The sequence below is a fragment of the Pseudophryne corroboree genome, chromosome 4 (assembly GCF_028390025.1).
Source record: "Pseudophryne corroboree isolate aPseCor3 chromosome 4, aPseCor3.hap2, whole genome shotgun sequence".
NCBI lineage: Eukaryota > Metazoa > Chordata > Amphibia > Anura > Myobatrachidae > Pseudophryne > Pseudophryne corroboree.
In genome coordinates, this window is record NC_086447.1 from 246,472,769 (window position 1) to 246,485,646 (window position 12,878).

The following is a 12,878-nucleotide window of genomic DNA, read 5'->3' on the forward strand; positions in this document are numbered from 1 at the left end:
TATTCTTCTTCATTTCATATGCATGTTGCCTAGCTACTGGGATGCTCCTGCCAAAAGTGCTGGTGGTAATACAACCACAAACCTATCACATGTTCAAGGCTCACTTCTTACAAGTGTCCTGATCAGTCCCAAGGGGTTAAAATGGGAGGGAGCTTCCCTGCAAGTGATAGTATTCCTGCTGCCCTGTTTTATCATTTTTTTTTTACTGTATCATGACCTGTGGATTTGCTTGATCTTCCCTGACCTTTGGCTTGTCTTCTGGATTCTTCTTGCCTGCTACCTTCCTTAACCTGAAAATTATTCTTCAGCTACCATCGCTCATGTGCTAATGATCCTTTCTGCCTGTAGTCTGTATAGTACCTTATTAGTTTCCATATTCCCATGCTTGCTGACCGTTCCACTACAACTCTGAGCTTACAACCTTGGGCAAAGTGCCTGTCAACATATAACGTTACTTTAGATGAAGACTTCTATGTGCCTGGTTCTAGGGATTCATCTAGTGCTCAGCAGAGGTTCTAAGAGTTTGGATGATAGAAGTCTCTTCCTGCAGCTGCAACACGTGATAGCAAGTTCTGGTGGGTATCATTAACAAAATCATCATTGAAATCTGACTTGTTTAGTTCCACTGCATTCCTGATAGCATACCCTGTAAGGTAATAGGAGGGTATGCTGATCCCTGTAGTGCCATATTGGAGGTACTTGGGGTGCCTCCAGCTAACTTGGCTCTTAATTTAGAAATACATACATGAAAATGCATACTACAACAATGGATTTCTTCCACGCCCCCATCACTTAACATGTTTAAGGAAAAATTATTTAAAATGTTTAAACTTGACTGGACTGAAACTACACTTCACAAGGATTCCCAAACTGAAAAATTATTTTCAGTATGGGAAAGCTACATAGACACCTTACCCACCGAAACAAGACAACAAATACATAAATGTTCCCGTATGACCCTCTGGTATGAAACTAGAATACTCATACAAGATGCCACCTATCTCTCTACATTAAACCATGGAAGATGACTTGGACATGCATGGTTTTCATTCTTTCTCTCCCTCTTCCCTTCCCCTCCCCTTTTTTTTTCTTGTTCTTTACCCCCCATAACCTCTTTCTCTTTGTTTCCTATCCCCTTTATTTACCTCTTCCTCCATCTTAGTTTTATCTTACAATTTGTCTTTTGAATCTAACCGAAGATCTATAATATCTGGTATTTTTTAATTTACTTTCTTCAAATTTTCAATATGAATTAAAAAGAAGAGATTCATAAATGATCAACATTCAGGTATACAAAAACTCTTTTTAAAAGAAATCTCTAATATATTATTGTTTAAACAGATACTAACTATCCATAAAAAAAAATACTGAAAATGTATTTAACAACATAATATGGTCGTTTAAGGGATATCTAAAATGTTATTTTTCCTTTTTATATATATATATATATATATACACATACACACTGCTCAAAAAAATAAAGGGAACACTTAAACAACACAATGTAACTCCAAGTCAATCACACTTCTGTGAAATCAAACTGTCCACTTAGGAAGCAACACTGATTGACAATCAATTTCACATGCTGTTGTGCAAATGGAATAGACAACAGGTGGAAATTATAGGCAATTAGCAAGACACCCCCAATAAAGGAGTTGTTCTGCAGGTGGTGACCACAGACCACTTCTCAGCTCCTATGCTTTCTGGCTGATGTTTTGGTCAATTTTAAAAACTGGCAGTGCTTTCACTCTAGTGGTAGCATGAGACGGAGTCTACAACCCACACAAGTGGCTCAGGTAGTGCAGCTCATCCAGGATGGCACATCAATGCGAGCTGTGGCAAGAAGGTTTGCTGTGTCTGTCAGCGTAGTGTCCAGATCATGGAGGCGCTACCAGGAGACAGGCCAGTACATCAGGAGACATGGAGGAGGCCGTAGAAAGGCAACAACCCAGCAGCAGGACCGCTACCTCCGCCTTTGTGCAAGGAGGAACAGGAGGAGCACTGCCAGAGCCCTGCAAAATTTCCCCCAGCAAGCCACAAATGTGCATGTGTCTACTCAAACGATCAGAAACAGACTCCATGAGGGTGGTATGAGGGCCCGACATCCACAGGTGGGGGTTGTGCTTTCAGCCCAACACCGTGCAGGACATTTGGCACTTGCCAGAGAACACCAAGATTGGCAAATTCGCCACTGGCGCCCTGTGCTCTTCACAGATGAAAGCAGGTTCTCACTGAGCAAATGTGACAGACGTGACAGAGTCTGGAGATGCCAAGGAGAACGTTCTGCTGCCTGCAACATCCTCCAGCATGACCGGTTTGGCAGTGGGTCAGTAATGGTGTGGGGTGGCATTTCTTTGGGGGCCGCACAGCCCTCCATGTGCTCGCCAGAGGTAGCCTGACTGCCATTAGGTACCGAGATGAGATCCTCAGACCCCTTGTGAGACCATATGCTGGTGCGGTTGGCCCTGGGTTCCTCCTAATGCAAGACAATGCTAGACCTCATGTAGCTGGAGTGTGTCAGCAGTTCCTGCAAGACGAAGGCATTGATGCTATGGACTGGCCCGCCCGTTCCCCAGACCTGAATCCAATTGAGCACATCTGGGACATCATATCTCGGTCCATCCATCAATGCCACGTTGCACCACAGACTGTCCAGGAGTTGGCGGATGCTTTAGTCCAGGTCTGGGAGGAGATCCCTCAGGAGACCATCCGCCACCTCATCAGGAGAATGCCCAGGAATTGTAGGGAGATCTTTCAGGCACGTGGAGGCCACACACTACTGAGCCTCATTTTGACTTGTTTTAAGGACATTACATCAAAGTTGGATCAGCCTGTAGTGTGTTTTTCCACTTTAATTTTGAGTGTGACTCCAAATCCAGACCTCCATGGGTTAATAAATTTGATTTCCATTGATAATTTTTGTGTGATTTTGTTGTCAGCACATTCAACTATGTAAAGAACAAAGGGGCAGATGTATTAACCTGGAGAAGGCATAAGGAAGTGATAAACCAGTGATATGTGCAAGGTGATAAAGGCAGCAGCCAATCAGCTCCAATATGTAAATTAACAGTTAGGATCTGATTGGCTGCTGCCTTTATCACCTTGCACATATCACTGGTTTATCACTTCCTTATGCCTTCTCCAGGTTAATACATCTGCCCCAAAGTATTTAATAAGAATATTTCATTCATTCAGATCAAGGATGTGTTATTTTAGTGTTCCCTTGATTTTTTTGAGCAGTGTATATATATATACACATATTTTTTATTTTTTTGTATGTTTGATTACAACACAAAAACAGACACACATATTTACTTTGTTATACCTGGAGGAAGAAAATTTCAGAAAATGTATGCAACATTTCCTTTCTGTATTGTTCAACTGTTGAAATTTATTGTACAATTTGCAATAAAAACACTTTTGAAAAAAAAGAAAAGAAATACATACATGTATAATTTGGTGCGATTATTATGTAGAGTAGGACCACCAGAGTAGACACCTTGCCGTGGCAGTATGTTTGTTAATATATGTAACTGAGGGGCAGATTTATTAAGCTCGGTGAAGTGATAAATTGGAAGGTGATAAAGGACCAGCCAGTCAGCTCCTAACTGTCATTTTTCAAACCCAGCCTGTGACATGGTAGTTAAGATCTGATTGGCTGGTCCTTTATCACCTTCCACTTTATCACTTCACCAAGCTTAATAAATCTGTCCCCGTGATTTCATCAATACTATTATCATGTAGGATGTAACTTTCTTTTGCTGGTCAATTGTGGTGTGCTGGGGGATTTTTTTTTTCTCCTTGTCTAGATTAACCACTTCCTTACAAGCATCTGTGATGGACCAGTAAATTAATTTGAGCAAGTACCATTTTGTGTATCAACATTACAAAAAATGTGCCATTGTTGGACTTCTTATGCAAGCATAAACTTATCCTATGTAGAATATATTTGAGTTCTAGGTAATAAAATTCAGATGTAATTGTTCTATTTTTTTTCTTCCTCTTCAGAACTATTTTTCCATATTCTGCTGGTATTGATATCTACGTATTGTAGTTGTGCTCTCTAACTTCAAAATAGTAATACTGTATTATTGTAATACTACTACTACTACTACTACTACTACTACTACTACTACTACTAATAATAATAATAACGGTGCTCGGCATTTGCAAATGTACATTGTCACACACTTCTTAGTGCATTATAAGCAGCTCTGTCTTGAACTTTAGAATGTTTTGTACCTAAGCAAATATACAGGTACAGTATGAGGTTACAAACAATTTCTGCCCAAAACGGTAATCTGGGTCTTTAAACACTTTTGTACGATGTAGTTAATAATTTAATTCTATAATATACACAATTATATTTATTGACTGAAAGATCGCTGATAATGTCAATAAAGGGAATATGTAATATTATTGAAGATATGCCAATGCTGTCTGTGCAATGCCCTTAAGCCAACCTATGAATATCTAAGCATAAAACAGTGTTCTGATATGTGCCTGCAGATACGAGTTGGGCTGCACACTGGTCCAGTCTTAGCTGGAGTTGTAGGAGAAAAGATGCCGCGATATTGTTTGTTTGGAGATACCGTAAACACAGCTTCTCGGATGGAAAGTCATGGTGTTCCTAATAAAATTCACCTGAGTCCAGATGCCTACAGGTATTCCGCCTCCTAATCCAATTATTTTATGCGGCCTTAGGAAGCATCGTAATATGCCAGATAATGGGTTACTTGTTGTGATTAGGAGGAAACTCTAAGAGCTAGGAAAATGCTGTTACATTGCAATTACATCTTTCTGAGTAACATATCCAAATCTGAATGTTATAATAGTCATTTTTGTGAGAAGGAGATGGTTGTCAAACCTACCTCACTTCCCAGAAAATCAGCCTTGGCAATGTCTCTTATATACTCAAATATCAGTAAATGGAACATGAATAGTAACTTTTGGGATCTACTGTACAATGAAGATTGAGAATAGAAAGTACTAAATGATGCATCAGGGTTCTGCCAGTATATCCAGGTCCACTTCTGTACCTATATGTACAGTATTTTGGGTGCTTGGCACACACTGTGTCTGTGCAGCCATTGGCCGAAACATGTGTGACCAGGAACCAATGGAGAGGGATTCGGAAGATCTCTTTCCATAAAAATGTATTTGCAAAATAGTAGCCCATAGGGTACTATAGGGTAGCGTCACCTGGAAATGGCATTATCTATCGGGTCAAAACTCCATATTACTTCCCACATAAAGCTATGGGGGCTGCATTTGCAGATGAAAATGGAGGGGGAGCAGAAGATACTGTATCTGAGATATCTGCTGCGACACCTAAATAGTACATCTGGGGATACTTAATATTTGCTGGTATCCTTTGAAAACAGCTATTTGCAGGGTATATCCCACAAATCTGAAAGTAGAGGAAGAAACAACAGAGCGCCTATAGTGTAGTATCCCTTGAATTAGTTTTTGTCACACGCAAGAATAATATTGCGTACCGGATTACGGCTTGACTCAATGCCTATCGGTCACCTGGTCTTCTAGTCCACGTCTCTGTCGGAGTCTAGATAGAGTCAGGAGAGAGGGAATCGCTATATAGCGTAGTAATTACTTGGAAATTGGCATCAGCTGTTACGTCTCACATAAAATTACATGCGTACCAGATAAAACAATAGTTTGTGCATGTCAGTATCAATACTTAAGTCCCGGTCCTCATCAGAGGGTGATGGTCATCTGGGAACCTTTAGGTGATATAGTAATGCTCCAATCAATAATTATTATAAGAAGTTCCCAATTTTATTAGATATACAGAGATTATATATATATATAAAAAAATTTGTAAAATGGCTTAGCTTTCAAATGACATAAGTGTCAGCAATGGTAGGTCAGCAGGTCAGTAGCTCAAGTTCTCAACGCGTTTCGCCCAGCTCAGGGCTTCATCAGGAGATTCCAGCATGCTGTGGTGAGGTCCTACTTATACCCACAGCAATTAGTGTTTAATTATGCAAATTACTTCCGGTTTGCGTCATCGGCGAAACCGGAAGAAGTATTCTGCTTATTGAATTTAAAAATGTGGGGCCCCAGTGCGCATGTATCAGTGTGTGATGGACACCCTCATGATATAGCTCTATTTCACTGTACAGATCCACTGTTTAGTGAAGCACCGTGGTCTGTTTACAAGTAGCGCTGTTCGGCGCCTGACTTCCGGCGGATACGCGTCATCGCCGGAAGTGACGTGTCGCTCCCGGCCGCATCTCTGTCAATGCTACACAGTAGTAGTGTGTGCAGCAAATCGGGGAGAGAGATTTTCTCCTGGCCGCGTGGCTAATTTGCATATGTAAACAGTGCAGGTGCTTGCTAGTGGATAGCTGGTGATCTATCAAACATTTAGGTGGATTAGCCCACAGTGCTGGACTTATAAATGCATATATGTATCACAATATAACTATGAACATTCATTAATATACATATATAAAAACATGTACAAAAAATATATATATATATATAAAAAATAAGTATAAAAACATATAGTAATAAAAATGAAATAAATATAAATATATATGCGAGTAGATAGCTGGTGATCCATCAAGCATTTCAGCAGATTAGTCCACAGTGCTGGACATATAAATGCATATACATATATATTACAATGTGATTATGAACATTCATTAATATACATATATATAAAAAACATACAAAAATACGTATATATTAAAAATGGATCAGCATAAGAATATATATGAATATAGTAATAAAAATAATAAATATAAATATAAATATATATATATATATATATATATATATATGAATATATATAACAGACCACTTTGAAAACACAGAGAAGAGACAATGAAGTACCTATATATATGGCACCTATAAACTAGTAGCGTATCCCAAACTGTATACAATAGTGGGGACATATTTAGAAGATCAGTAGTATGTTCTGAAATATGGGAGAATTTCACTAATTCTGTGATTCATCTGTTGATGGAGGCAATAACAGGAGCTGATAATGGGGTTTTTTTTAAATACAAAATCTACACTTTTCTGGCTAGATGGTGAATACATAGTGGAGAATATCATTGATGGTATTCCTTAGTTTGTCGAGGTACATTCTATATAAAATGGGAATAAAAGAGAAAAAAGAAAACAAAAGGGTGGAGAACCATATTGTTCGCAGGTGGGGGGTACTTATAAGAATGGTGCTATTTCGTAACCCTCATTATGGCCATAGGGAGACATGGTATTAAGAGTAAAAATCCAATACATCTCACGTTGAGAAAGTTTTTTCAAAAGGTCACCACCTCTTGGGCCCAATTTAACGTGTTCAAGTGCTTTGAATGTTAGAGTATCTGTATTCGAGCTGTGGGTCATAGCGAAATGTCTGGAGAGTGGATGGCTCTCCACCTTATTTTTGACGTTCCTCACGTGCTCCTGGATCCGCAATTTTAATGGTCTCTTTGTCTTTCCTATATATTTCAGATGACAACCACATTCGATCATGTATATCACCGATGTTGTGTTGCAATTAATAAAATCTTTAATTTTGTGTTCTGTCGTGTTGTCACTGTTGTAAAACATTCTCCGATTTGGATGGACAAATTTACACATATTGCAGTGCCCACATTTATACATACCAGTACATTTTGGAAGGCCTGTGGGAATATTACGTGTGCGTCTTAACATGCTTGGTGCTAAAATTTCCTTCAGATTTTGTGCCTTCCTGAATATAATTTCTGGATGTTCAGGAAGTAGCTCCGTAAGGATTGGATCCATCTTAAGGATATGCCAGTGTTTGGAAAGCACCTTCCTGATTTTTATTTCCTCACTGTTGTACTGTGTAATGAATGGAGCACACAATTTCTTCTTATCTCCCTTGATTTTATCTTTAGGTTTAAGAATTTCTTCTCGGTTTAAATCACCACCTCTTCTTACTGCTTCATTGATGATGTGATCTGGATATCCTCTCTCTTTAAAACGGTTGGCATAAATCTGAGACTGTTCCGTAAATGTCTCTGTGGTACTGCAATTTCTTCTAATCCTATGCATCTGTGAAAAGGGGATATTGTTTTTCCAGTTCCGAGTATGGCCACTTCTGTAATGTAGGTAACTGTTCGTATCAACTGTTTTGATGAAGTTTTTCGTAGTTATCTTATCCCCATCATGTGATAGAATCAGATCCAGGAATTCTACTTCGGTTTTGCTAGTGGTGCAGGTAAATTTTAAATTAAAATCATTACTTTGAATGTTTTCCATAAATTCATTGAAGTTTTCTACATCTCCGTTCCAGATTAGAATAATGTCATCGATATAGCGTTTGTAAAAACAAATATTGTTCTTGAACTGATGATTCCCATAAATGAATTCCTTCTCCCACATCCCCATTAAAATATTCGCATAACTTGGGGCGAAAACCGTACCCATAGCAGTGCCACAGGTCTGGAGGTAAAATGTGTCCATGAACTTAAAATAATTATGCGTTAAAATGAATTCAATGAGTGTACAAATGAAGTCGCAGTGTTCTTTCGTTATATTCGTATCTGTATCAAGGATCTCACGGCAGGCTGCAAGACCTTTTTCATGGGTGATACTGGTATAAAGTGCTTGTACATCAATCGTGGTCCACAGAAAATTTTCTTCCCATTTAAAATCTTTTAAAAGATTTAAAACACTCGTTGTGTCCTTTAAAAATGAGGGTAAGTCCTGGACATGTGGTTTTAAAAACACGTCAACATATTCAGATAAGTGTGCAGTTAATGAATCTATTCCTGCTATGATAGGTCTGCCAGGTGGTGATGTTAGACTCTTATGGATCTTAGGGAGGTGGTACATAATAGGAATAATCGGATTGTTGTTCAGGAGGTATTGGTATTCATCCTTTGAGATGATGCTCTTATAGAATGCTGGTGTCAAGACTTTCCTTAGTTCCTCAATGAATTCCTCCGTGGGGTCTTTTGGTTGTGGTTTGTATGAGGATGTATCACTTAATAACCGTTGTGCTTCTTTAATATAAATTTCTTTATCCTGTATTACCAAACCACCCCCTTTGTCAGCCGGTCTCAGTATAATGGTCTCATTTTCCTTCAATTCCTTTAATGCATGTTTCTCATGGTTGGTAAGGTTATGTTTCTTTATTTTAAAATCTCCTCCATCGATCAAGTCTTTCCTTACTAAATCATAAAAAATGTTGATGTGTGAGCCCTTAGACTCCAGGGGATAAAATTTTGATGGTAGTTTCAAGCCCGATTTGGAAGAGTTGTAGTTTGTAAGGATCGCATTATCTTTCCTTGCAAAATGTCTCTTTAAGGTTAGATTCCTCACATATTTATTCAGATCAATAAACATTTGGAATTTATCTGGTTTATGAGTAGGAGCAAAAGTTACTCCTTTGCTGAGTAGAGAGATCTGTGGTTGTGTTAAACAGTGGGAAGAAAGATTGAAAATACCTTTATCTTTAGGATCAGTTATCGGGAGTTTCTTTTTCTGGGGTTTTCTTCTTCCTCCTCTTTTTCCTCGTCTTGTAATCTTCTTTTTAATGGGGATGCATGGTAGATGTTTTCTTTGATCTTCTCTTGGTATTCCTTGTCTCTGTGTGGTTTCGCTTGTCTGTGGCCTAAAAAACCTTCCTCGTGTACTTCTTGTGCTGTACTTGTTGAGGGGTGGTCAAGGACTGTGTATCGACTGCCCCCTCTGTAGGAGTTTTGTCTAATCCACTCTCTTTTAATATTTTCTATTACTCTTGGTATTTGTGATTAGAGCTGCTGTCTATTTCTTGATTAATCCTACTGTATATAAGGAAAATGTTACGTCTTTGTGGGCTAAATAAGAGAAGGTCCGACCTATGCCAACAGGTGTTTAATGAGGAAAAATCTCTAAACAGGGTGATGGTAACCGACAACATAGATTCCCTTTTTTGGGACATAGAAAAAACCCTGATAAAAGAAATAAAAATTTGGTGGGATATTAAAGGGCTGGAACATTACCTTAAAGTAAATAGAATCCCAAGAGGCCTTAGGCTCATCAAGAACCCAACATTTGGGACTGATAGGCCTGCATTTATGGAAGAGTGGGACAAGATCCTCCATGACTGCTCGATCAATCTTATGAAGTTGATTGTTAAGGAAAATAAGGCAGAACTCTCAGATTTAGAGGAACTATTGAAGAAAAAGGATAGCAACTTGAATAAATATAAAGATAGTGAGGAATTTAAGACCAATGAAAAAGTCCTTGATAAAAAATTGGAAAAAATCGAGGAAGAGGTTATCAAGAACAAGGAACACAAATTCCTGAGAGATAGAAGGGACTATGAAAATGACAAAGTGAAAAAATGGACTAGAAACACAACCGAAGATAGAGGAAGAGAAAGAGGCAGATTACAAAGCAGACATAACGATCAAAGCTGGAACAGGATGAAACAAAGACAGAGATCTACTTCGTTCAAAGAAGCAAGACCTAGACAAAACTCCTACAGAGGGGGCAGTCGATACACAGTCCTTGACCACCCCTCAACAAGTACAGCACAAGAAGTACACGAGGAAGATTTTTTAGGCCACAGACAAGCGAAACCACACAGAGACAAGGAATACCAAGAGAAGATCAAAGAAAACATCTACCATGCATCCCCATTAAAAAGAAGATTACAAGACGAGGAAAAAGAGGAGGAAGAAGAAAACCCCAGAAAAAGAAACTCCCGATAACTGATCCTAAAGATAAAGGTATTTTCAATCTTTCTTCCCACTGTTTAACACAACCACAGATCTCTCTACTCAGCAAAGGAGTAACTTTTGCTCCTACTCATAAACCAGATAAATTCCAAATGTTTATTGATCTGAATAAATATGTGAGGAATCTAACCTTAAAGAGACATTTTGCAAGGAAAGATAATGCGATCCTTACAAACTACAACTCTTCCAAATCGGGCTTGAAACTACCATCAAAATTTTATCCCCTGGAGTCTAAGGGCTCACACATCAACATTTTTTATGATTTAGTAAGGAAAGACTTGATCGATGGAGGAGATTTTAAAATAAAGAAACATAACCTTACCAACCATGAGAAACATGCATTAAAGGAATTGAAGGAAAATGAGACCATTATACTGAGACCGGCTGACAAAGGAGGTGGTTTGGTAATACAGGATAAAGAAATTTATATTAAAGAAGCACAACGGTTATTAAGTGATACATCCTCATACAAACCACAACCAAAAGACCCCACGGAGGAATTCATTGAGGAACTAAGGAAAGTCTTGACACCAGCATTCTATAAAAGCATCATCTCAAAGGATGAATACCAATACCTCCTGAACAACAATCCGATTATTCCTATTATGTACCACCTCCCTAAGATCCATAAGAGTCTAACATCACCACCTGGCAGACCTATCATAGCAGGAATAGATTCATTAACTGCACACTTATCTGAATATGTTGACGTGTTTTTAAAACCACATGTCCAGGACTTACCGTCATTTTTAAAGGACACAACGAGTGTTTTAAATCTTTTAAAAGATTTTAAATGGGAAGAAAATTTTCTGTGGACCACGATTGATGTACAAGCACTTTATACCAGTATCACCCATGAAAAAGGTCTTGCAGCCTGCCGTGAGATCCTTGATACAGATACGAATATAACGAAAGAACACTGCGACTTCATTTGTACACTCATTGAATTCATTTTAACGCATAATTATTTTAAGTTCATGGACACATTTTACCTCCAGACCTGTGGCACTGCTATGGGTACGGTTTTCGCCCCAAGTTATGCGAATATTTAAATGGGGATGTGGGAGAAGGAATTCATTTATGGGAATCATCAGTTCAAGAACAATATTTGTTTTTACAAACGCTATATCGATGACATTATTCTAATCTGGAACGGAGATGTAGAAAACTTCAATGAATTTATGGAAAACATTCAAAGTAATGATTTTAATTTAAAATTTACCTGCACCACTAGCAAAACCGAAGTAGAATTCCTGGATCTGATTCTATCACATGATGGGGATAAGATAACTACGAAAAACTTCATCAAAACAGTTGATACGAACAGTTACCTACATTACAGAAGTGGCCATACTCGGAACTGGAAAAACAATATCCCCTTTTCACAGATGCATAGGATTAGAAGAAATTGCAGTACCACAGAGACATTTACGGAACAGTCTCAGATTTATGCCAACCGTTTTAAAGAGAGAGGATATCCAGATCACATCATCAATGAAGCAGTAAGAAGAGGTGGTGATTTAAACCGAGAAGAAATTCTTAAACCTAAAGATAAAATCAAGGGAGATAAGAAGAAATTGTGTGCTCCATTCATTACACAGTACAACAGTGAGGAAATAAAAATCAGGAAGGTGCTTTCCAAACACTGGCATATCCTTAAGATGGATCCAATCCTTACGGAGCTACTTCCTGAACGTCCAGAAATTATATTCAGGAAGGCACAAAATCTGAAGGAAATTTTAGCACCAAGCATGTTAAGACGCACACGTAATATTCCCACAGGCCTTCCAAAATGTACTGGTATGTATAAATGTGGGCACTGCAATATGTGTAAATTTGTCCATCCAAATCGGAGAATGATTTACAACAGTGACAACACGACAGAACACAAAATTAAAGATTTTATTAATTGCAACACAACATCGGTGATATACATGATCGAATGTGGTTGTCATCTGAAATATATAGGAAAGACAAAGAGACCATTAAAATTGCGGATCCAGGAGCACGTGAGGAACGTCAAAAATAAGGTGGAGAGCCATCCACTCTCCAGACATTTCGCTATGACCCACAGCTCGAATACAGATACTCTAACATTCAAAGCACTTGAACACGTTAAATTGGGCCCAAGAGGTGGTGACCTTTTGAAAAAAC

General features: G+C 38.5%; 1 protein-coding gene across 2 annotated transcripts in view; it reads left to right on the forward strand.

Annotated features, from left to right (window-relative positions):
* The window catches only part of LOC134909287 (guanylate cyclase soluble subunit beta-2-like), a 186,545-nt gene that overhangs the window by 146,059 nt on the left and 27,608 nt on the right, over window positions 1-12,878 (forward strand). For both annotated transcript variants that reach the window (XM_063916005.1, XM_063916006.1), the window contains exon 13: window positions 4,510-4,664. In XM_063916005.1, coding sequence (XP_063772075.1) covers window positions 4,510-4,664 — 155 coding nt within the window. The remainder of the gene's footprint in view (window positions 1-4,509; window positions 4,665-12,878) is intronic.